Source organism: Bombus huntii, chromosome 11 (assembly GCF_024542735.1).
Source record: "Bombus huntii isolate Logan2020A chromosome 11, iyBomHunt1.1, whole genome shotgun sequence".
Classification (NCBI taxonomy): Eukaryota; Metazoa; Arthropoda; class Insecta; order Hymenoptera; family Apidae; genus Bombus; species Bombus huntii.
Window position 1 is genome coordinate 11,444,718 of NC_066248.1, and position 27,599 is coordinate 11,472,316.

A 27,599-nucleotide genomic window follows, 5' to 3' on the forward strand; every position below is an offset into this window, starting at 1 on the left:
CATATTCAAATGCAGCTTGCATTTATAGATCAATAATTATCTTCTAGATTATCGATCTATGATTCGAACCCCTGACAAATTTTTAGAATACATTTTTGATATCATTCATCGAGTTAATACGTTAACGACGAGCCACTGCAATTAATGTTCTAGATGAAAATAATCATAATGCAGTGTGTAAATACGAGATATAAGTTTTTCAACTAATATGTAATTTGTAATGCTAAATAAATAAATGTTTGTATCAATACCTTAGAAATACACTAATTCGACGAAATAAAATCTTTTTTACACAAATAAAAAAAGCCGAGGAATATAAAAAATTAAAAATTATGATCTCGAATGGCGATACAACTCAGAATCTCTTTTTTGAAATATAATATGTATTAACGTACATATAATTTAGAAACATTGTCGGAAATATTACGAAGTTCAATACCTACGTATTTTGTTTTTTAGGATTGTACAACAGACGAGAATTCTATAACACGCGCCATTCAACAACAACTCAACCAACTTAATTGTTTTATGCAACTATAAGTTGTTTTGCCAGTTCGTCCAACTACTCGAGCTACGTCTTGGTTCCGAGATTGCAGACATCACGAGGCAGTCGAGAATAAGAACACGAGTAATAATTCCTTTCTTCAGAAGTAGATCTTTCACACGAGAGAATATAACTGTGTTACATAGAACTGCGAAAAGACACCTTTTAGCCTTGCATTTTTTAAGTATTAGGTTGTCCGAAATGTTTCTTTCGTTTTATAAGAAAATAATAGATGCACAATGTTTTTTGTTTTATATTAGTTTATTGAATTATGCACGATCATAATAATAGAAATATAACGAAATGGATCATACCTAATTCAATTGAATAATATAAAACAGAAATTGTTGTTCATCTATTATCACCTTATGAAACGAAAAGAACATTTCGGGCAACCTAAAATTATAAATATTCCATGTCACAACACATCATTGCAGGTCTTATATTATATTATATTTCTTATATCTACTTTGAAGGATTTACATTTATATTCTGCGTCACATTTTTGTCGCGTTCGAAAGAGATTTCTTTTTAATTCTTAAAATAGAATGCTAGAATTTCCTGACACATGTCACACCTAGAATGATTGTCATTCGGGTCACGAAACGTTGACGATATGTTAGATTGACGATGTGTCGAATTTATGAAATTGTTCGTTCTAATCCTCGATTCTCCTCCTTTCAAGTCCCTTTCTTTTGTACGTGCCTGAGCATATCACGCAATAGGAATAAATAGAAAGACGAACAAGAATGCGATGATAAGAACGAAGTCGAAATGCACGACATAGCAAGGAAGCAATTCTAGTTCTGGCAATATGAAAAATCGAGAGAAAATCCTGACCTTATTTGCTCAATTTATACCAGTGCAATGGACATCGTTCACTCTAATGTACCTATTGTGCAAGCAGTCTATCTCGTTAAATCCCAAAGGAATAACAATTTATCTATCACGCTTTCTTTTCGCCAACAAAACGATCGTAACTCACAAATATGAAACGAATATATATGCATAAAAAATTTATTTTTACATGCATCCTTTTTACTTCCGTCAAAAAGTTGGCACGTTCATTTTGCATTTGCAAGTTTATACTGAATCGTAGTTTAATACGCAAACACGAATGTAAACACTCTGTTATTTCGTGTCAACACGGAGAATAAAATTCATCTGAGGGTAATACATTTCCTCCCGTACTGTTATTGTTTTGACACAAAACCATTTCAACCCATTTTTTCTTCTTTTCTTTCGTATTATCAAAACCGACGCACAGCTGCATAGGAAGTAGGATATTACTTAATTTAATAATTATTTGATATTTGCTTGTAACTAATAAGAAAGAAAACCATTTTGTGCATGTGGTTACATATCACAGAGTACTCCAGAAGACAGAGTTAGGATAAAAAATAACAATAATAGATAACAAGTGATATAGATAAGTGAAAAAGGAAAAAAGAAGAAAATAATAAAATGGAATATATCATTGGAGATTACTGATTACGGACAGCATTGCGATCTGATAATTTGGAAAAACCTAAAGATTTACGAAAGAAGTCGATGATGTCTATTACAAAACTAGTTAGCGCTTACAAAGCGGTTTAAACAATTGTATTTGCCGCAATGAGTTTGCTGAGATTGAGCTTTAAATAAAGTAAAAAGATAGAATAAAAGGTAAAGAAAGGGAAAAATAATAGATTTATTATGACGCGGCGTTATTCGAGGGTCGATAATCCCAGGCGCGATTATGGTTTTGTAATCATGACAATAATGAGGTGCAAGACGTAATAAAAAGCGTTGTGACGGATGTTAAAGTAATTCGAAACGGAAAACGTCAATTAATATAACCACTACCATTGGCATACAGGCATATGCGTGAAATTCACAACTGGCGTATTGTACGGTTAAATTCATTTTTATATATCAGTTTCTCGTTTCCCAGGCTTCTTGCCTGCCATTATTGATATTTCCCTTAACGAATCGATAATAACGTCAATCGAGCAGAAACGCTAGCAATGTGCAACGTACAATCGTACGATTTACTACGGCTATAATCCTGCTTTGAAGCGAATGATTTTTTAACGTTTTCGCGAAAACACTCCCATCGCAGATTAAACGATCAATTATCGAGTTCTAGGGTTTTACATCACCGGCGTTAATGCATCATGAATACAACATGTCGATAGTCGAAATAGCGCTATTCCGATTGCGCTGTTAATTTACGAACGCCATACTACGAAGACCAGGTTCGATAATACGTTTCCGTTTCGATAAAAATCAACCTAGACGCTTAATTTTTTATTGGATTTCGATTTGCTTAGGTAGATTAATTCTATCGTACGATTTATTCTTTCTCTTCAGTTATTCGCGCAAGAATATTAAATTTTGTGGAATTGATTTAATTCAAAGTATTGATTTCTTTACCGAAGTCCTCTTGTGAATTAATCGTTACGATTCGCATGTTTTATTCGAGTTGGTTTCATAGGTGATTTAAGATGTTTATGTAACAATGAAATTATCATATTTAATAGAAATGCCCAATGTTTGAAACACAAGAAAAAAAACAATGCATCAACGGAACATCGTGGTGTATTGTTTTTAATACGTTCTGGCGATGTTAGTTTCCGAAGGATGATAATAAAAAACCGATGTAAAACTTAAAAAATTTTCACTGGTTAAATTCTACTCGGGCATCATGAGGACTTTCGAATCGCAAAAATCATGGTTTAAATTTAGAATCAGGTAACCCGCGTTCGAGAAAGAGCCCATTTCGTTCATTGTACACGGCCCGAGAACTTCAGAATTGCGAACAATTAACGCGAATTTTTAACTCGGTAATAATCAACCGTGCCCGATCCAGTGAGTGGAAGTCGAAGAAGGGCGACGCGAGCCACGTTTCACGCTCCTGAAAAGCGAAAAACTTTTGACCCGGTTCGAGCTTCAACGTAGGACTGAAACTTCTCTGTCACGCTCCTTCACGACGAAATTACGTTTCAACTCTTTGCAATATCAGCTCTTTTTTTCCAAACTGATGGGAGATGGGGTTGGCAGGGAGGCAGAACGAAGTCACCGGAGAACGAGCAAAATTTAAATATACTCTGTAAATTCAGAATCCATCGTCGCTGACCCGTGATCCCTATGAAAGAATGATTGATAAAAATTCTGGAAACGGGTCACTGATATTATTCAATCGTATAACGCCACTCCTTTACAAAATGTTTTACTGGAATCATGATAATTACGCCTACGAGCGTTATCCGTTTTATTAATCACGAGTACTTTCACGAAACTCCGCGGAGATGATATGATTTGAAATTAGTACAGGGTATAGTAGGGTTGTTATTTGAGCCGGAAGGATATTTGTGTCAAGGTATAAGTCGGTTAGAATAATTAATTTCGGAACAATTAATTTTTAAGCGATCTACATTTTGAAACTCGTTATTAATGACGTGATGAACAGTGAAATATATCCTCTTGTACATATACAGTCAACGGCAATAATTTTCTACTACGAAATAAACTTCTCCTCATAAAGTTCAGTAGCCTGTATATATTTTACTTTATTCATACGAATTAATTCGTTTTATTAGTTCTTATATAATATCTTCTCGTTAATTGAAATAATCCTACCATAGGACTATTCGAATCATTTTTCTCTTATCGATATTTTTCTCGTGCCTGATCTAGAGTATACGATATTTTTTCTTCCTTTCGTTATTGTATTAGACTAAAGTCTCATAACTGAGGTGTAAAGTGTTGTCCGTGATAATTGTAGCTGCTGGCCGTAGATGTTGCTGATGGGGTACACTGTTTTTCTTCCATTTTTGATGCGTAGAAGAAAAATCGGACTCCGGTCGTCGGGATTCAAATCCGGGTCCCGAACGTTCGTAACTTAAGGCGCTAACCACTGCGCTGCCGTCGTCCGACACTAGTTAGTGTCGAGTGGTGGTATTTTGCTATCGAGTGCCGCCATATAACGTACAATTTTGAAGCTCAGATGACTCAAATAATCCTACACCACTATATCGTTGATACACGGACGAGTCCTTCAACTATAAACTTTGAATTTTGTTTAGGGCACGTGTTCTCTTTTGGAAAGGGTAATTTATGGATATTTATTGATGTTACATTATACCTAAACTTCGGAATGAGAGTTTCAGAACAAAATAGGAAGAACGATAATTTTCTTGAGTAAACGCTAGTAGAATATCATATATTGTACATAAAAATATTTCATAAAGTAACCGTGGCAATGTCTCATTTAAAAACAATAAAGTTCGATAGAGTGATCGACAATTCATTGATAGATCGACATATTTCACGAGGAAAAAATTCATTTTTATTGGCCGCTTTTGAGAATATCGGCACGAGCAATTAATGCATATTTATGTCGGACGAGATGGTATAACAACGCGGCGTTAAATAATGCAATTTTAGTCAGACCATAGTCTGTCCTATATCCGTAGCAATTCTCGACGTTGGCCAGAGTATCTCGGTCCAGACGACGGCATATTGTTACATATAAAATGAAAGTTTAACGACACGATGATGGACAAAAGAGAAAAAATTAAAGCCCGGTATTAAATTCTGACACGAGCAAAATGATCTGTGCGATGCCCTTAACCATTTTCTATTCTTTCTTCAACATTATCCTATACGTTTTTTACCCTAATTCGAAGCTTTGCAGAATATCAAATGACAACTTATTGAATTTGTATAACTCCGAAGCTCTTAAATTTATCGAAATTTCAGAAAAATAAGTTTGTTATGAACAGGGATAGATATGTTATAAAATGTTGCCTAATCTTTGTCGATAACCGATCTATGAGATTGAGTGATCATCGTACTTGCTTCATTGAAAAGATAATCGTTATATAATAATGGGACCGGTACTTCCTTTCGAAAGAAATAATTATTATTCCTGTACCTGGTTTCGCTGGCTTAATTGCTGGCCCGTCGTCTTTCTTCTTTCAACTACGCTCGCCAGCTCGTAACGAATGAAAAATAAAATAGTTTCAGCTCCATTTCGAGCCAGGTGGCGAGATATCGGTTTACCTTGCGCATTTCGACGAGCATCGAAGCAAGAACGAAGGAATTGAAAAGAGATTCCAGCAACGAACGGTGCTTGTTCACCGGTTCTAATGAATCTCGTGGATGAAGGTGTGTAAGAAACGAGCAGAAGCCAAGCAGCTGCGTGCGAGACGAAGATGAAAGACCGAGGAAAGAGAAAGGGCGAAAGAAGGACGAACGAACAAAAAATAACTATCGATAAAAATAGACTTCCTTGTGAAAATAATTCCACTCAGGGCCTATAGCTTCTTCGAAAACGATGGTTTGCTTCGAAAGGTTTTATCGTATCCATCTAGTTTATTCCTTTTTTCTCTTTTTTAAATTCCATGATAGCCCTTTCTATGGAGAACAGACGAATTCCTAATTTGTAATTTACGGTTTCCACCGGGAATTTGCATTATGACGTACCCGACGAAGAAAAAATTCCTGCCGACTGATCGAGAATATATTAAACGTATATTAAAACGGGACGGTATAAGAGATGAAAATCCAAGGGAAGCATAGCGCACGATGTCTCGATTCGTTTAAGACGATTCGACTAAGTGAATCGATATGGAAATGAAGAACCCTCATCTGAGTAATTAAAACGGAACACTTTTGTTTAAACAGTGGCGATAAAGCAACCTTAATTATTCCGTTTTAAATGCTTTTATTCGAGCGAAATCACGACTGATAGGCAGAAATGTCACTTCGTTATTTCGTTACCCCCTCTGTCTGCCGGCTTTCCTCTCTCGTCTAGACGCTCCCTCTTTGTTTCTTGCCGCGAGACGAACTGGTACGTCTAGCTCGATTTATATTGATTAGAAACGGAAGTGGAAATCTCTGGGGAACGTTGGGAATAAGATCGGAAACCCTTGGCGCGGCTGAATGACGCGATAACTGAATTATCTGCCACCAAGAGAATCTAGGACGTGCGCTTGCTATGGCAAACTAAGTAACGAAATGAACGGAGGTTTCTGATAACAGGAAAAGCACGGAAATAACACTCCGATGAAAATTTTTGACCGGTGCTGAAAGTAATTAAATGTTACGTTATGGATGTTACGTTAAACCAATAAATTAAAAAATCACTGGATAAAGTTGTCTGTATGAACCATTTTCTATTTTGCTTCTGAAGTACAAAGATTCCCAATTACACGGTAAAATAATTAACCTCTGTTTTTTTTAATGCGATTTCAGTTTAGATATTTTGCAAATTTTTAATTCCTACGAAGAAGGATATCGTTTAAAAACAGCATTCCTATTAGAAAATTTTTTAGAATGTAGAGCATTTTTAGAATGTTTTCATACCAGCTGGATATTATTAAGCATATAGCTGCATAAATATATACAAGCGCAGGCACAACGAAGGAAAATGAAACTGATTTTATGCGCGCGCGTCCAATCTCTCGGTTTTAGGAGTTGAGATGATTCGATAAGATAAGAATCTCCTTTGCATTGGGGTTGAAAAGTGTTTGCCGTCACACTCGACCGCGCCCGCCGCGCTAGAGTAATGAAAACGCTATGAATCGCGCGCGGAATTGAAGAGAAATCTTTATTGCTTCCCACCCTTGTCGTTTTTCTGCCAGCAAGCATTCTAATTGCATAATCTGTGTAATCTGATCGACCGTCTAATTGTTGGTAATCCGAGCAACGAAAGCTATATTAATAAAAAGATACTTGGAAGCAAATCTGACAAAGAGTCAACTGATTTTTCATTTTCATTCGGTGATTGCTTTACAAATGAATTTTCTAATTTTCGTACCAAATATTCGTTTAAATCTAAATTTCGTTTCGAAATAAACGTTTAAACATCGAAAGCAAATTACTCCTAATAACGACAATGCGTACTCCATCCATATTTTGTTCCCATCCTATTCCCTGTTCAAAGTTTGTTTATTGCTTAATCAACTTACAGTATTACTATATACACGATACAATATGTATAGAAGCAATATGTCCCCTGATGCACTATTATCTGCATAAATATCGACACTGAATTGCAATTAATAACAAGTTAATGCTGTACGCGCATAATGAACTTTCCATCCCTCTGTGCCTCCTTCTCTTCGCTTCATCCTTTATAAAATAGTGTTTATCCTGAAAGCATCCCTTCAAAGAGCAAAGATAGTCTAAACGATTCGGCTAGAAATAAGTATACTATCGCTTATACATATATAGTGCTCCGCTTTGTTCATCGTTCCTCCTGTAGGCCACTAGAGCCTGCTCAAGGAATATCAGGAACCGACAACGAAGAAAGTTACGACGTCGTATGTCGTTGCACCGTGAAAAGCTGCAGCCGACGTAAAGAGAGCGGTGCCTCTTTCTCGAGCAACGCCATTTCTCATGTTCAACGACGTATATCGTCTCGGTTGTCCCAGTGACAAACGTTTTTGAAATTTACACCCGATTCGATACATACGGAGGGTTCGTCCGATGCTTTTATTGACGTTATACCGGTGGAAGTTAGCAGGACATATCCGTCAAAATTATGGCCGATGGAAGTCGATTCCCGAGGTTATTTGATCGACCTGCTCGACCATTTTATTATCTTGGATATTCCACAATTTTTTGTTAGATAAATTATTAATAGAAATAGAAATTTAAGAATTATTTCAATGAATGAAACATAAATACTTTTGTTTAAATTTGTAACGTTTTGGTAAGGGGTTTGAAGCGAAACGAGACAGAGAATTGGAGATTACGACATGTGAATCAATTGCAAAATTCCTCTCGTCGTCTGTAGTTCGGAAACTAACCGAATTGAAAATCTATTCTGGGAATTTGCCGCTTGAGTAACAAAAGCACGGATACCAGATTCCTATAAAGTAAATGAAATCGTGCCAATATTATCACATAAGTGAGATGGAATCACCATTTGAGTTTCACCGTTCCTTCGTCTTCGTATACGCTTCACCTACGTATATCTAAATCTTCAATCTGCATATCTTTCAACTTTATGCATACATTCCATTTCCCAAAGTAGAAGCACAGATATGGGTGTGTCGTTTTAATAATAATTATTCTGGATAAATATTGAAATAAATTTTTTCGTATGAAATATTTCAACTCTGTTTTGATATGAATGATATACGATAGGTATGTTTAATACTTAATATAAAAAATTACAAAATCTTAATTGTCAGATGTTAATTATTTGGTGTGTGTTTCGTGTCACGGGTTTGGATTCATCGGATAGTTCAGCGTGGTTAGAGCTCCCCGCAAGGTGAGCACAATCACATCGCTCTTACGATCAATATTGACACAGAAACGCAATCGAGCTAACCATTGAATTTCCGAATTCGATCTGCCCGACAGATCGAAGAATTTAATGACAATAGCTATCAATCTGGCAAAAGTTTCACGAACTTTCCAAAACGTTCTGTCAATTTCGACATCAAATTCTACAAAGTCAAATTGTTTAGAGAGCATTACAAAAGCGACGAGAACCAATTACCTAAATATAATTAAACTCGGTAAAACGAAACTTTACAGGCTTCAATTAAAGGAGAAACTTTTCAAAGAAAATATTCTTTTTCGTATACATCCCATACAAGACCGGTAATAATTCATTGTAGTGATCAAATGGAGATAATTATACAGTCCACACAGTACATTCTACGAGTGAATGTTCGCCGAAAATAGAGACTCATGAATGAGCCAATAGGTTCGATGCCATCACATTGCCCTTTGCGTCGTCAATATTGTCAGAGAAGCAGAATGGAACCACCAGTCGAATTCCCAAATACTATCCACCTATCCATCGACGTTGAGTACATAAGCGAGCCGTATGATGATAACGGAATTGATAGAACCGTATAATAATAATTACGATCTCATTGCTTTGGTGCTCCCCTCTATCCTTTACTCTCCATAAATTCGCCCCTCAAATTTTGATTCGCTGATCGTCATTGTTAACGGTTGGACAACAGGAATTATTGCCGGAATTATAATACAACGTGACGTTGATCTTCGATTATCGCCAATTACCAATTAATTGGATCGATAACAGAAATACGTAGCTTATTTCGACTCAACTAGCATGTGTTTGTTCCTACAGTATCAAATTGGAGTCAGGCTATTTCGCAAAAGATCGTTTATCATTGATTTGTATCCTTTGTTCCATCGTAAATCTTTTCTTATTTTGAATATAAATATATAATGAAATATCTCCATCGTTATTTTTATCAGCCTATTAAAGAACTACATACAGATTTATTTCATCGCGTAATAATAATATTATTTTTCATAAATGCAAATGCATTCACGGTCCAGCTACATATCTTTCTAAAAGTTATACTGTATACAGAATTACATTGTCAAAGTTGTCATCTGCAATCTTTTTAAAAATTTTCAACACAAAAACACAATAAAAGAATTCGTTCACGCGATGAATATTTCAAGGTACATATGTATTCTAGGAATTCCAGGACAGAAATTCACGTATCTTTTCAATTTGTTGAAGTAGCTAAATTGCAGTAGTTTTTCGAAGAAGCTTGGATGATTAATACGGCGCAACGTGTAGTCAAACAGCAACGTTTAATATCGGGAAGCGGTGGCACGAGTGGATTCGGTTTCGGTTCCCTGAATTTTCGGTTGGCTGATTCCTCAGGCGTTTCTATTCTCTGTCAGCCACGAAACGGCTGCTTCTAGGTTGCAACCAGCCGCGACCTCACGATGCACGCCACATCCATCAAGTCGGATGAAACCGCCGTTCTCTCGCGTATAGGTGACGTAAGTTCCGTCTGGAATGGGACTACCTCCATGTAGCGTGCTACATGGAACACCTTGCCTGGGAATTACGCAAGTCAAGGGAAGCTGTACACAAGGATATCGTCCAAGTGCATCTTTGTTCACCGACAATCAACAAATGGCATGCTGCCTTCGTGTAATGAAACTCGTTAATGGTTTTTTAATATTTTCTCTGAAGAATAACTTCTGGTATTAGTGGCCAAATATTCGTGATTATTCTCTCAATTTTATCTATATTAAATCTTTTGGTAATTCTTTTCTTAGTTGAAAATTGATGCTATAAACGTAATAATTTCTTTTACTTCAATAAATATTTGAGGATAAGAGTTTTTCTATGCTGAATTTCTTGTGAATTCTCGGATTTTTTAATAATTTAAAGCAAAAGAAATATTTTAATTTGGTTAATAACTCTAGTGGTTCTCAAGGCATTTGTCAAATGGTTTTCTGATAAGTTTCATTTCCATAGATTCTTACTTAGCATTTAGATGCAAATCTTTCTCGACTCAACAATGATTGTGCCTACGTCGAAGGTGGAGATCCTGATAGCTTTAGTGGCGAGTCCAATCGTATGTCCAGATCGAGACGCGCATTCCTTATCCTTCCTCCGTCCTTTTCCCGTTCCTATCTATCCTCTCAATTTCTTGTAGCCATCAGAGATCAATCGGATTAGTGAATTGGGATTCGAAGCCAGAACCCTCGTTGGTCAGATGACTACACTATCCAATTGAGCTATCTAGACCGCAGACAGAGTCTTTCTACGACTAATACTCCAGAATTCTCGCTCAGATGTTCGTACTAATATTACATAATTTCTTTCTCATCTTAGAGAAATGATTTGAATTCAACCAGGAACATTAAGATACTAAAACGTGAAAATACCTTCAATTTCAAACATACTTGAACGCGTGGAAACTTCAGGTGGTATGTTAATCCCTAAAATGGCTCGACAAATCTCACTTTACTCTTCGTATAAGACGTTATGATGCTCTTCTGTGAAACTTCACGGCTGCTGCTTGTTCCGTCGAGCTAATATACTACTTCTACTTTTTCGCTTGTTATGTCACGCACAAACGAGAATTCTGATATATACCCTTATTTCGAGAAATTTAAGTCGAGAAAGTACGTACAGTCGGAGAAAATGTTGAGAGGTTTTTCAAAATATAAGATTCTCTTAAAAAGAAGCTGTAGCCAGATTGTGAAAATTTATGCTTTATAAACGAGAAAAGTTCTTCTTCTGTTACTAATAAATTTTACAATTTTCAAGTGCAATCTTTCAATGATACAAGTACACTTTTGTTTCAAAAACCAAAAAGATATTTAATCAATGAATCTTTAAATATATCATAAATATATAGAAAATATGTTATATTTGATATGAAAAAGCTGTGTTATAATATAATAAAATTGGAACAAAAAATAATACGTATCAGTAACGATTCTTTCGTATCTTCTGTCAAGTTGAGAAATGTGTTAACAATAGAGAAATACGATTAAAATGAAAAAATACGATTTCCAAATAAGCTTGATATAAACTTAAATAAAATGCACTGCAGATAGACAGTATGTTTTATCGTACTCCCATTATTCATTTCTAGATTTCAAAATACCGTCTGTTATGTCTGAGAGCCGGATGATAATGCTCGAGTGCGTTGCAATATTAACGGAGCTTGGCTATATAGTATTCATTTGTCCGTGCGTAAATTTTAGCCGCGACCGAACTGACTAGTCGGCCCTTGAAGCAATGGCCAAATACCGGTACAAATTAATCACCCTCAGACAAATTGCCGAACTCCTAACATTTTGCTTATAACACCGGAAGCCTGAGACTGTGGGGCGTGTCTGGTTCTTGTTGGCCCCGTTCCATGTGATATCTTGTCTGAATCAGCCCGAGAAGGATTTCTCGAAGAGCTGGCTACGTGGTAGAAAATTGTGGAATACCGGTGATAAAAGGTAGCTAACAAAAGACGAGAAAGGGAGGGAAAGGACGAAGTGGAAGGAAAAAATTTATGAGCAAAAATATCAAAATTTCAAGAAAAATAAATTATTAGTATAATACTGTTTATTAGGATAAAAATAGAAGAATGATAAAATCATAGATGTATAAGAAATACCGATAGAATTTATTGGAAGCTTATGATATGATATGATATAAGTAAAAGAGATCAACCTGTGAAAGCTTGCACAGGAAAGCTAGCGACACGAGAAGCTATGGAAACAGTGGATTAAGAAGCGTCGAGATTATAACTCCTTGCTGATGTTATTAACAGCTTCGACGAAGACAATGATTATGTTCTTGCGAACGAAGCAGTAGTTAATCCGATTTATCACTGACATGATACGTAATATTAGAGGGCTTCGAAAAGCCTGAAAGTTTCTGTTTAAAATTTGATTGTCTAAGTTATGGACAAAACAAATTTTTCACGATATATCTCTTTTGGTTAACATGATAAAAAAATACGTATAGGTTAAGTCGAAAATGGCGTAAGTAAAGGAATTTGGTAGTTGGTGTCGAGTACACTGAAAATGGCTTCGAAGCTACGCGAGAAGGCGTTCCGAGTACCGCATATATATTTTGTGGGGGGTGTAACGAGATGTCGTAACTCGTGTCGCCTCCACAAACTTCAGACACTATTGTGAGGGCGGAAAATTTAAGGGTGAAGGTTAAACGAATGTGGCTGTTCCCGTTAGACGGCCAAGACGAAGAGTAGCGAGAAAGATATACGCATGGAAAATAAAAATGCGCGAACTTGGAGAGAATCGCAGTATAAATTAAAGGAATGTTGTAGTAACATTTAAAATTTTAAATGCCTTATTAAAAAAGTAAGGGGTTACAACTTTCTTTTAAATACATATCTTCCTCATTCTTGTACATTATTCTAATAATTATATTACTCGTACTAAAGAGAATGAGTACACACGAAAACAGATATTTTGTAACAAAATAATGTTAGTAGGTGATTGTATTGTTAATGGGACCACTTTAAAATATAGTCATACGAAAAAGGAAAAAGATGTTAGTAGCGAAAATATGAATATAGGCGAAGTTCCACGCGAGGAACTGTATCATTACCAGCGTTAGAAGGAGCAGTGGAGAGATGAGAAAGCAAAAACGAAAAAATCAATGTGGCATTGTTCGCCGGCGTAATGTGCTATGAAAAGAAGAAAGGAACTAGCAAAAGAATACAGGGCAAGAAGATACGAGGGATGGGGGAATGGCGATACAGAGAAGCAATGTTACACGCGATTAACTTCCTCGAAGAGACAATCGTGCTATCAACGACCTCTACGAAACAATGTCAAGCCGATGAAAGGAGAAAATAGGGAACAACGCTATAGGAAGTTTTAATGCAGGCAAATTTTCCTAATTTACGATCGCCAAGTTATCGCGTTTATTTTTTTCACGCTTAACTCCATTTGCAATCGTTATTCGAGAAAATACATAAATCTCCAAGTGTAGTTTCTTAACGCTAGAACTACGAATGAATGTAGAATAGAACTTATAGCAAAGAAAATTAAAATGGAAGGTATATGATAAAGTACACAGTGCAAGGGATCCATAAAATTTCTGCGGAAAATTACGAAGTGATCATTTTAATCTCTCTGGTGATGCTAGTGTTAAACTAAAAAAAAAAAGATTGCCCTCGGAACAAAACACAAATGAAACGAAGAAACTTTGCAGGAATACTGCCTAGCATTCGTCACATTCATCGCATTGTTTCTCACTAACTTTAAATATTTTGCTAACCCCGTCCTTATTCGACTAATGTTTACTCTAAATGGAAAAAGCATGGACCATTTACGTAAGAGAATTTACACACACACGATTATGGTCGACCTGGGCATTATGCTATATTTTATTACATCTTATTCATAGATAAGTGCGCGAGAGTTGCGCGAAACGAGATGTGTTACGCGATTTGCAAACGCAGTAGAAAATTTTGAGTATTCTAGGTAGCGCTAGATACAAGAGGTCCGACATTATTTCGGGGAACGGTCTTGTAATGTACCTATGGGAATATTGTGTGCCATTTTCTTAAAAGACCACAAATACTGATAACGTGTATCATCCTTTTGGAATGAATACTACAAAACATGTCTCGTAGAAGAAATACATCGTGGCACGTTCATACCGCGATGAATATAAAGGGACGTTAACGTCGTTTGAAAAATCGAACGGTCGTAAATTCGCTTCTTCCTTCCTTCCATAGAAAGTGGCTCACAAAAGACGTACATTTTTCGACTAACATTTGTGTGTTACTACGAGAAATTACTAAAACGATTCACTCTCTCGCGAAGTTTCTCCGAAAAGAGGAAGAATAAAAGAGAAGCTACGGAGAAAGCGACTGATAAGCTCCAAGTCAAATGGATCCTACTTTATCATAGGTAATAGGTAGGGTCAGAGGTATTCGGAAGGTTTATCTACGTAGTACCAAGAGCTTATGATGTCACGCGATCCAATTTGATAGTATAAGTGACAGGACAGAGCATTTACTCGAGATCAAGTAAGCTCATGTAAGTGCATCCATACATGTATCTAGCTGATATTAACGCCCGATTAACGTAGTTGCCTTTAGCTGAAATGACGTTGGCCAACAAGAACCTGACACGTATAATGCATACACACCTTATTAAACCCACTGTGTGCATCCTCGAGCAATCGCTGGCTAACAAGATATACGCAGGGTTGATTATTAATAGATGTTGTGTACTGGTGTATGTTATACTTACTTAAAATCAAAAAGACGTTTTTTACTCTCAACATGCATATTATTATCTTGTCTCTGTACGAAAATAGAGTTGTAGGCTTAAGCGTGAGCTTTTAGGATGAAATACTTCACTTGAAAATGAAGTTTTCAGTTTGATCTCACGCTTCCAAGGTCGAATGTTTGTAAAGCTTACGTATAAAAACAAAGCTTCCGTATTGACCCTGAATGTCCCAGATCGAATTATTAATCTTGTCCGTCCGTCAGAGTAAAATTCAGTTTGTTACTTTCCATTTTTATTTAACTTTCATCTGATCGATCACTGTCCAATTTGTATCTACTATAATTCTATTTGCCTTTCATGAATGATTGATGCGTCATTGAAATATAATGGTATCAAATTACATGGAATTCTTAAAGTACCATATCAGTAAATATTTTATTATACGAATATTTTATGTACTCCGCTTAGAAACCCTGGCAGCCTAGAATTTCATAGAGCGTTGAAGTTCTTATCGAAGAGGAAAAATATGAAACTGTGGAAGCAATGCAAAGTTCTTATCGAGGTTGAATCAAATTAAATTCAGTGGAAGGTTGTAGATTAGTTGTGCCTGTGTCTCTGTTATTGCTGACATTATCTCTGTTTTAGGATGAGAAACGAGGAACACCGGCAAGCTCACAGAAGAGTGCAACGAAAAGTAATGATTATGATATCCTTGTTAAAGAAGATAAAATCACAAAGTGAGGGAAACTACGGAAGAAAAATATCTAGGTAATTCGAAATTATTGAAAACTTGCGTTATCCAACAACAATTTTCTTCACACTAAATAATTATTTATATGTACATTTAAATTGACTTTTAATCGATCGTATAATCTTTAGAACAATTTTTTGCGGCTGATTCATTAGAATCTAAAATCATTGCATTTTGACGGACAGGCCAATACTAATTAACTCATTGCTATCTTTAAAGAATCGTTGCGCCAATAAAGGTAGAGCTTTTGAATATTGCGAAATTGGTCGATATTGACCCTACCTGTTGCACCATTTCACTTGCTCGCGATGCCCACTGTGGGTCTATCTGTGATTCATCACGTATGTATATGTATATAGTATATAGCTGTGTTTCGAGTGCAAAGAGAAGACCGGTTAAGAGTTAACCATTTGGATGCGTCCTTGAGTCCTTTCGACGGATTACAATTCGACCAGTTACAACGAATTGATAACTTGATTGATTGCTTGATTAAAAACGTATAGAACATGATTTTAGAATGTATTGCTCTTCCAGACAGCTTTTTTTTACAGTTCCGTTCAAAGAAAGATAATTTACAATATTTTGACGATGGTGCTCAACAGTATTAATAGAAGGATTCATAAGAACATTGAATAACGATTCTAGCTAGTAAACTATAAGCAACTTCACCTTTTCAAATCAACAAATTTTTAAAACGTATCAAGCTGAAGAACGCGCTGACACGCGTCTAAATGGGAAGATGCGAATCCTATTGTCGAGAAACACGCGATTCTGAGAATTTCTCGAAACGAGTACCTTTTCTCCGTGCAAAAAAGGGACAGAGAAAAAGGAAAATACGTTCTCTTCATTTTTCTGACCGAACTAAGAAAAAGAAGAAGAGAAGAGATCTCTCGCAGAATTTCGCAAATGAATGCATCGAGTGCATACGATGCATTAAGTCCCAACCGCAACGAATACACTGTAAGGTTGTGGGGCCGAGAGTGCTCTCGTTTGGAGTTTCCTCCTTTTATCGGAAACGAACGTGGTATCCGAGGGAAATGGGTTTTAGCCGAGTGCTACTATAAATTCCATTTGTCCCGGTGAAAACGGTAATATATCATGGCTTCGGTACCGTCTTACGGTAACTGCGCGTCTGGTTAACCATATGCGATTATGCGAAAGCTTTAAACAAGGATACCCCCGCCCAACTTTTGTCTTGGCAACTGCTAAACAATTATTCAAATGTCGTTACACACCGTTCTAACACCACTTCTCTTAAAATATCCTGTTGGAAACGGTACAAGAAACGTAACGATCGAATTTATTAGAAGGACAAATGTATATCGACGTTTACCATTTTGCTATGTTATTACAGCAAGTGCGCGTCTTCGACAATTTTTATCTAACGAGAGATTGAGCGTTCACTATTTCGGTTGCTCTCTGTTTTTTCCAATTTCTAACCGATAAGAACGTATTCTGGCGTTGACACGTTTGATGTACGAGGGTAAAACGCTTGCTAGGGTGGTCGAAAAAAAATTGTTGCAACATATTCTTCGGACTCACGTTAGTTCCTGAAATTTATGAAAAAATGAATAACGGTGACCGAAAGTAGTTTCACAGCGGCGTAGGCGGGAATTGAAAACAGGGCATAAATTTCAGATACGTGCCCACCTACGGCGTTTCCTGTAAGACGGCGAGGATACAATATTTCACAGATCAGAATGGCCATTCTTGTGATTTACACCTTCTTAAGTGCACCGCTACATATTCCAGAGTATAATTTCTTCCTTTTTTAACGTTGCTTCGAAAACTTCTGGTGTTGTTCCTTCGAAACAACAATAATAAAACCACAGAAGGATTAAGCATAAAACGAAACAAAATAGCCATAAAGTTAAACAACAATGTCTATTATTAAACCATCGTTACAAAATCAACGTTTCAGATCAGTCTTTAGAGTAATCACAACAAAATCCTATCTCCATTAAGAGCTGAGAGAAGCAATTTAATTTTCAGCTCGGCTTAAGACGTCCCTTTGAACAAATTCCAGTCGAACAAACAGCAACCACGGTCCATTCATTCCTCCGATAACGTTCATATCACGGTTCACTCCTTGCATCAGAATCGCGTAGAATTCCAATTTGTCCGAAGGAGTCGACGATCGATCGATCGACCGTATAACGAGCAAACCATCGAACAAATTCCACTCCGGCTCGTGTTTGTCGACGTTTTAAAAATCTTGGAGCATTGATCGGAAGCTGGCCGCTTAAAAAACGACGACGCTTTAATCTCATCCCACCCGAAGTGAGTGCTCGCTGAAAACAACGTGCGAGAGAGTATTCGATCCTTCGTTCTGTGGCGTGGCAAGCTAAGAAGAAGTAAAGGAATCTTTATCGATTTTGCGCGGTCCCGCGGGAAATCGGCTAGCGTTTGAGTGATTCGTACAAGGCAATCTATAAAAGAGAGGAAGCGATCATGCAGTGGAAGGTTTCCGCAACGCGAGTTTCGCGCCACTGCACGAAATGGCTTGTCGAGTCGAAGGCGCAATTTTCCATTATATACTGGAGCACGGTTATCAACCACCCCTTATCATTGCCGTACGTATTCCACAACGGCAACGGACAGCTGCTTTCTGCAGAGTAATGGAAAATAAACAAGGGAAATATCGCGCGTATACAGCTCGGCCATTACTCCCTCACGTTGTTTCTTTCGACTCTCTACCCCTATTTCACGTCTCTCTTTCACCATCTACGTCTCTTTGTCTGTTTTTCTCCACGTCCCTGATCGAACGGTTTAAAGCTGATTTTATGCGAAATGCCCTGGCCATATCGTAAATTTCGGAAGGCGGTTCAGCGGGCAAACGAACAGCAGTCGTGTGCTCCAGTGCATCGTTCTCTTCAGATAGCAGGATTTTTATTATCCGTTGCTTTCATTCTCTTTATTTTTTTGCGCAGTCGAATCATAAAGGGGAATCAGATAAACGCCAACACACGATCGCTGTTTGTAATATCCGGTGAACGTTGACGCCAGAACTCTCTGATTTGTGACCATCGTTTCAAATTTTCGGAAAGTCGACTCCGTTTTAAAGGAGGGAAGAAATCGAGAAAGGGTTGTATCAATTATACGACCATTTTCTCTGCTCACGCAAATATGCGACGTGTGTGTTCCACTGATAATAATGCCATTTATCAATTGCGGAAGCGTATAGAAAATCAGTGTACGTAATTAATTAATTAATTAGAGCGATCGAAATTAAACGCAATCAAGTCGCGTTTAAACTGTGCTGTTAATTACGGCAAAATGTATTACTTATTCCTGAATAAATGCAGTAAATGTAAAAGTAGACCCTTGTTATTACCCTTTTACGCGCTAATGCTGGAATTTATCAAGGGGGATAAGATATTCACGTTGGCGATGATACTTTTGAAGTTCGAACTGTCGAACGATATACATGTAAAACAGATATCTATCTGGAAGATAGTTATGGCCTTTGAAACGCTCTGAGAGAAATTTCTGCTCGTAAAGCGTACGAGTTCATCTCGCCGCAACGATAGCGATCGGCGAATGCGTTCCGAAATTTCGATAGTTGGGGAGACCGCGAGAGATCGCGATCGCTATACGACAAAGACAATCACCGTTACGAAACAGTAATGAACACGCGTTTAATGTACCATCGAAAGTTGTTAACTCTCGTCGTCGATCCATTGTTTGAGAATACTGACCGGCATAGCAAATATACACGACTTTATCGATGAAACAAGTTGTTAGCGTTTAACACGCTCTTCGATAAACAGCACTTTTTTCCATCGGTCTTTTATGAAACGGTGAAAACCGAAAGTGTTTATCCATGGCTCGTTTTGCCAGCGTTATTCACGCGGCCGAACGTTTTAACGGTGATTAATTAAGCATGCATTTACTAACTGGTCCCTCGCCGATTACAGAAAGAATCGCGCTAATATTATGAAACGCTTTTTAATGGAGCTAGTGGGAGTAGCCGGCACACCGACCGACGCGAATAATGTTTGGTTATTACACATGGGGTGGTAATTATGTGAAAAGTGTTTCAACGTGGCAGAAATCCAGTAATAGAGAACTAATTTCCAGCTTAACCTACCTTGGCTCAGCCAACTGTCAATTACGACGTGTTGTAATAAACCTTTGGTCACAGTTGCAATCGGCTTTTCGGTCACCTGCAATTTCTTTCGCACGTTTCTCCTATAATCGTCCTTTTACTTCGACTTTCCGCGAAATATCGTACGATCGTCGTGAAAAGTAAAGAAATCGTTCTTTCGCTTTAGCCTACCCGTAACACCTCGAATTTATTGTTGCGAAAAAGAGTTACGCTTAATGCAGACAACGTTTAAATACTTTGCTATTACTGTTTGTATGTTGCATGGAAAAAACTATGACGAGTAAAATTGTTTTCAATATTCGACGCGAATATCATCGATGTCGAATAACAAATAAATACGGTGATATCCACTCGATGGCAAATTACTTATGGATACTTGCACGTGTTCGCTTTAAATAGGATGTCAAAGAGACCGATGTCTGGTTGAAATTCCGTTGAACCTCGAGCACGTAGAATGCACTGGAACCACGGACAATTCAATCAAACCTTGTGTATACATGACAGTATCTACTTGAGCATACCATCCTATATTACAACGTCCGATAACCACGGTACATGGCGCACTTGAGTATTCACGATTTCATAAACATCGACATAAAAACTTCACGTAACAGCTTTCTCGGAAAACAAGTATTATGCTAATTTTGTTCAACGTCACTAATTTACATTTTCTGTGTTCCTTATTTTGTCGAGCTTTATTGGTCAACAATGAAAGAATACGTTTATAAAATTCTTTGTTTCGAGCTCAATTTACAACGTTCTTTTTGGTAAAAATATCACGAGACATTAATATCCACGCGCTGCCACGTTTGCGCCATTACGGGGTCAGCTTGTATGTACACGCGTGGGGTAATCAAGCGCAAATGCATGGAACAACCTGGTGGTTCTAGTTGAGAAAGAGGATGGTAGGGTGTACGAACGCGAATTGTGCGCAGACGATACGCGCGCTCGCTCGGCAAACGCTCGGAGAAAAATTTTTTATAATGGATGTTATGTTCCATCCGCCTGTGTAAACGGCGAAAACCATTCTATCCCCCGGAGAGCGCTTAACATGTCTCGTACGCACAGGTGAGAACCATCAAGTCTCGCACGTTCGTTTATTCGTCGCTTGTGTACGCGTCTCCTCGGGATAAGAATTTCAACAACGACGGCCCTTATATTTATACGCAACGAAATTCCCCAGCCTGTGGAATAAGCACGCCGAATAAATTTTCCAACCCCTTTGCGACCGTCTCTATGCAATACAGCCTGTCTCGGAATCAAATTAATATAAGAGAACAAGGGAACGCCGTCCGCGGGAAATAGATCCGGGAGATAAGTTGTGGAAACGTAACATCGCCAACGCTAATTTATATGATCGCGTTTAATGACCCTTTCATCGACGCTCTCACATCTCTACTGTGTCTCGAGCAAATTTACTGATGCAGTTAGGAACAAGGGAAATAAAAGTTTATCCTTTTATCTCACAATTTTCCACTGTTATGTTTTCTTATAGAAAGGAGAAATGATAAAATTTATTTTATTTTTAATTTAGGATATATAAGAAATCTACCTTCACAGATCTTTCAGTTGAATCTAATTTTCACATGTATTCCAACGGAACATTAAATGGAAATTATCTGAAAGAAAATAGTGGCGATAATGGCAAAGAAATTAATTTCCTTCGGAAGGAAAGCGTGAAAGAATCAATTCCGACTAATTAAATCTCAACGATCCATAAATTCCGGGACGTCATTAGCATTGGGAGACGATCGAAATCGAGTGGATCCGGAGACGACGAAGGGGATGAGCGAGACGTGGCTGGCATTGCAATGCGGAGAACGCGAGCGAGTCGTACGATTTGCAGTCGTTGCACGGTGCATCGTTGCGTCGAGCCGCATCACGTCGTCGATCGGCCACGACGACACGCCGCACGATGGAGAACCGTGGGACGGAAGCAATTAGCAATTAAAATCGGGGGTTCGGCGATTGATCGGTCTAGCATGATACCATGCTGTCCCACGGGCCAATCGACTCTTGGATTATAATTACGGGCGCTAATTGCGTGGCACCTGTCCCCGTTCATTCCTTCCTCTCCTCTTCTACCGATGAGCAGCCGTGTGATTAGTACTCGACAGGGCGGCTTAAAATGTTCCAAGAATTTCATTTCCGTCATCGGCATTTTCGTTCCGTCGTTCGGTGATTAACTGATCTATAACGAAACTTAAGAATATCGAAGACAAGCAGAGAAAGAAAAGTAAAGAAAGCCAGCGATACAATAATGTTCCAAGTAGCAACATGGTAGTTCTAATGAAACCGTGTAACCAACTGTAAAAGATCGAACGCGCATACGATTGAACGTGGAACGCGTGCTTTCTGTAGGCTGCTTTAATTAAACGATTCGAGCAAAGCGATTTCTTTAATATGTTCGAGGATGTCGTTTGAACCAAGAGATTTGATGGTCGGGGTGAAAGCGAATTCTACTCTCTTGATTCGTCTGGTGCGTTTCGATGCTCCAGGTGTACGATGGACATGCGGCAAATGAAAAGAGCCCTGGCATCATGGAATTCTAATAAACGTTCGACCGCGATAGCCAACTCGGAAAACGAAATTCCAGGGGGAACGGCTGAATTCGTGCCGCGACCATGAACGCGTAACGAATACATGCGTCCCTATCTATCCCTGTTTGTTCTCCCTTGTGCTCTCTTTCTCACCCTATCTCGGAGCCAATATTCTCGCACGGAAATGATAAAGCTCGCACCGCCATGAAATATCGGTACACGAAAATATATATTTTGTAACCAAACTCACGTCGTTTTGAGCGAAGGTCGGCGTAATTGGCCCATCACTGGCTTCCCATTTGTCGGCGATGCGGATCGTCTCCGCCGTTTTCTGCTGCACCGATTTTGACTCGTCGAGCAGCGTCAGCTCGTAAAACTCCTGGATATCTGCAACAGTCCGCAAAGCGTCATGTCAAATTAATGCGTCCTCTTTATTGACGTTTACGATAGCGTCCTTTGATTTCAAGCCCTAAATACATTTATACAATATATATGTATCGCCTCTTATAGTGAAATTTGACATTCGATGGTTTAATGTATTACGTATGTTCCATGCATACATACACTATAAATACAGTGTATTGATTTAACATTCAATATAGTAAGATAGATGTATTCTAATATATTCGACACAAACGTAGATCTGTAATAACGCTTGGTGATATTCTCAAGAAAACGTTAAAGAAAGAAAATAAATATAAAGTATTCAAGTAAATTATTCACTAAATAATTAGGATGTAAACATTCATAATATTCTCATATTAGTTTTCCTTCGTCCATATTCAACCCACGTTCGTTAAGCTAATATTTTATCCGACAACGCAGTCGCATAATTTTCAACAGAGTTCCAAGAGCTCTTCATGACCCTAATCAATTTTCCTTGAGGTTGCACGTTGTTCGAGGACGACACCGAAAATATAATACCGACGACGACGAGTCTACGCGGATCTTTTGTAGCCGGAGTGCGATCGTGTTTCCTTAGTACAACATTTAGCCACTATGGTCTCTTGGGTAGACTGTCGATAGACAAGACATAAATCAAATGACGATAATTTCATTAATTAATTTATCCAAGGGAATATATTATGTATAGGAGGATAAAAGGAAGTCAGTTGATTAGCCAGACGTAGAATATTACAAGGAATAATGGAAATATTATAAAAAGAATTTTGAAGAGACAAGAGAGATAACAAAATTTTAATTTTATTAATTTTGAAACAACTGTTTAAACAAATCATTTGATACTGTAGAGGGAAGCAACGATCAATATTGAATGTCTCGTAGCAACAAGAAACAAGTAAGAAACAGTGATTTAGTTTCATTAACTCTCACCGTCCATATCGTTGGGTTAAAATTATTCTACGGATAGTATGTTTATTTAGGTTGTTCAGCTGTATATTGTCAGTAGTTAAACTTAATTATGGTTAGTTTGATATTATATCTGATAACATTGGTGTATAACGTAATGACATAACTCTGAAATTAACTCCTGAAATTACTCACGAGAGACCAACTAACAAGTGACACTCCTGAGGCCGATACTTCAAGCTAAGTACTTGCCAAGTGTCGATTTATTAATCCTTTGAGCACGCTTCGAATTCATTTTAAGGACCTTGAATAACATTTAACTTCAGGAAATTCAACTGTAACTTCGTAATTTTGTACAGAAACATTTGTCACGTCTTATGTAACCTTTTAAATAATCTCTTATGAATTAGTCGCCTCAGGAAATTATTTGGACGTCAAAGAAAAATTAATAGGAATAATACCTTGAAAAATAGTAGCAGAAAATAGTTGGAAGATATTTTCCTCAACATTTTCTTAGGCAAAAAAGTTTAAACTGAACTCGCGACCACACGTTGCTACGTGTTAAACATCAAAGGTACCGTTTGTTGTTCGCCGCGAAAAATTCTATGACTTTAATTAACGTCTCGACTTTTTGTCGTTGCGAACAGCAGCCGTCTTTAAAATATTACCCAGATCCTCTAATTTTTCGTTTTAATTCACATTTAATGGCATTTTCTCCACGCTCTCCAAATCCCACCGACGAAAGAGCGTGTCGTTGCTACTATTTATGCAACCAACAGGAATCTTTCTCCTCATCCTCTCGGGGAGAACAGTTTGTAGCTGGCTACGGAGTTGAGTACTCGAGAAACTATATTTCGAAGTTGTTCTCGAGAGCTTTTTTTCAAAAGGATAAAACGTAAAATGTCATTGGACGTGATCTCAGGCGAATAGCAGCTCGTTCTCCCGCCGTATGCTTTCGTATTTTCTCTATAATTATTGTGAAAATCTTTGTAGTTCGAATCTAAAAAATTTACAGTGTGATTAGTATTTGGAATATTTTCCTTCGTTTCTCGCGAAAAACTTTCTTATCGTTCAAGATAATCAGTATTTACCTGCTCACATTTCTGTCATTGTTTCAGCTAAATAGTAGCACACGAAACAGAAGCTTGAACATGTTCCGTGTAAGCCATTTAATACAAAGAAAACAGTATTTCCCGGGTACTATACGAACGTCATATTCTATTTTTTTATTCGAATCCATTCATCCAGTTTCAAAAGTTCGTCGAATGCAAGAGCGGAACATATTATATTTTCCGCTCAGGTATACAAATACATGTGTATGTATGTGACGTATATGTATATGTGTATATTGCTCGATTTCTCAAAAGTCGATATAAACTACGATTTCATTTCATGTCGACTGCGTTAGTGTTATTGCGTTATACATTTTCCAATAGCTTCCTGATTCTATCAGCATACAAACATGCATCAATCCGATCTGCTCGTATCGCTTTTTTTCTTCCTTCTTTTCCTGTTCATGGCACTGGTTCGAAGAAGGATCGTGGGATGTCTAAGTACTGCCAGGACATTTTCCATGCGAAACGCAAGAAATATGGAAAACTTATTTCAATCTCTCGTGCTCGTTTCCTTTTCAAACGGGCTCCGCAGTCAGGTATTTGGGACGGTATGTAAAACGCACATAGAATTCTCGTCGAAACTAATACCGTGCCTGGGAACAACCGCCATGTCAAGATTTATGCGCGACTTCATTCCTTTACCGGTACGATTTCAGGAAAAGAAACATTTACGGAAATTGAAATGCATTATGTAACTGTAACACAACAATAAGTCGATTAGGCAACAAAAGTTTGTCCACGAATGGATACTTTATGTGTGACAAAAGTATGACACTCGATATACATGTGTTTACGGTAACCTCAATCTTTTGGCATTGCATTGAAGATATCTCGAAACCATACGGGTTTCTCTCAATACGAATAAATCGTAACAGTTTTACTTGTGAATCCTATACGTATTTCAAAGTGGAAAGATACCTATTTAACATACGTTTCATGAAAATTTCATAACATGATTTCATCGTGATTGCAATGATTTCTATATTCGCGTGTTTACATTGATTTCGATGTCGAAACAAACAATGCGGCGAATGAAAACCAATGCGAACAATGTTACGAAGTACATATTTAGGGCATCGAATATTTAAATGTTTATACTGACATAATTAGATATTTCAACGGCACGTAACATAATCGTGATGAACAGCCAATATTAATGTTGAATATTCATTCGATCAATTGATGGAAGTATGTCCGGTGTACGCGCTCGTTGCGTGAATATTTTCTTGTCAATCGATGTTTCTCGAATTAAAAGTTCAATTAGAGGATCCATCGTCCAGGGAACATTAAATCTGTATTTGGACATGTTCTTCATAAATCAACAGGTAAACAAAATCTTTTTACGGTATCGGGATATCACCGATGTTGAAATTACTGAATCATAACATTGAACGAAAGAGAAAGAGGCGAAAAACAAGAGTGTGCAACGACGATGAAAGGAATGTAACGAAGGACAAGAAACAAGAAAATAATACAATAAAAGCAAGAAGAACACATGAGATTCGACAATTTTCTCAATGCGAGCAAACTTTTTCTGGCAAATCTTTTCCCCAGTGGTTTGTTCCAAGCGCATCCCAATTTCGGTGCAGCAGTTATCAACCGCAAAGTAGTCGCAATGAAAAAAGTTACAGGTACAGTAACTTTTCCGTTATTTCTCTATGCGCCGCCACTTTCCTTGTTATTTTGCCTTGCATTTCTCCTAATCTCCAACATTTGCACACCAAACTACGCTCGGATGGATTCACCCTCATATGCGATGTATTTATCATCCCAACGTGTATTCAACAGCGAATTTCACATGGTCCAGTTCGCAACAGTCCAGTCGTAATTCACGAAAAAATCGCAATCTAATGTAAAAAATGTGTTCCGACACAAGTTCTTTTTCGAACGCAATCGTAGTTATTTTGTTCGAACTACTCCTTCATTTGAAACATGGTCTCGTAAAAGTTTCAACAATGAGATTTTATGCGACAATTACACGCATAACCGCTTCTTTGTGCAGGATTCTTTATCAGTGAACGGAATACCTTTTGCATTTTCAACCAACCATTCTTCATTTTTCCAGCAGCAAGAAAAACAGAATAACGTTAGAACAGTTTGTTTGTTACTTTTTCGTAATTCATTTCATTTTTTCAAAGAGAGAAAAACAGAGCATGAAAAATAAGCTTCTACAGACATTTTTGAACTTTGAATATTCCAAGTTGCTAAGGTTTTTATCAATTCTCTTAATATACAGCGGTTCTCGAAAGTATTTGAACATTTATAGAAATATTTTATGAATTTTTCAGATTTTACTAAATATAATCGCGACTGTTCTTGTCTCGTTATTATGTTAATAAAATTTAGAGAAGTCCTATATAACAAAATATATCTGTAAAAAATATATATATATGTCGGAGATGAAAGAAAAGCCGAAGCCTTTCCTTGGAAATTTTGGGAACATCCTCTAGTACTTTAGCCTAGATTTTATTATAGCTATAATTGTTTAAAATTTGTGATAGCGAGATTGGGTTCGAGGTGACAATTGGTCGACGAACGTACCCACGGTCACGAGATAAACGTTTTGCCTAACGGAGGTCTGAAGTGGTTATATGGGTTTTCCGAGAAGTGTGATTGTGGCGGCATGCGGCCTCTAGAGCGGGCCTAGCCACGTGTGAGGTTATCTCGGAGGTGCCGAGACAATGGGACATACATTGTATCAATAACCAAACTCCAGGCAGAAACTGCCTAGCAA

At 37.5% G+C, this 27,599-nt stretch overlaps 1 protein-coding gene across 24 annotated transcripts in view; it reads right to left on the minus strand.

Annotated features, from left to right (window-relative positions):
* LOC126871101 (disks large 1 tumor suppressor protein) overlaps positions 1 to 27,599 on the minus strand; it is a 529,262-nt gene that overhangs the window by 233,535 nt on the left and 268,128 nt on the right. For all 24 annotated transcript variants that reach the window (XM_050629536.1, XM_050629531.1, XM_050629535.1 and 21 more), the window contains one exon: positions 22,693 to 22,829. In XM_050629536.1, the coding sequence (XP_050485493.1) occupies positions 22,693 to 22,829 (137 nt within the window). The remainder of the gene's footprint in view (positions 1 to 22,692; positions 22,830 to 27,599) is intronic.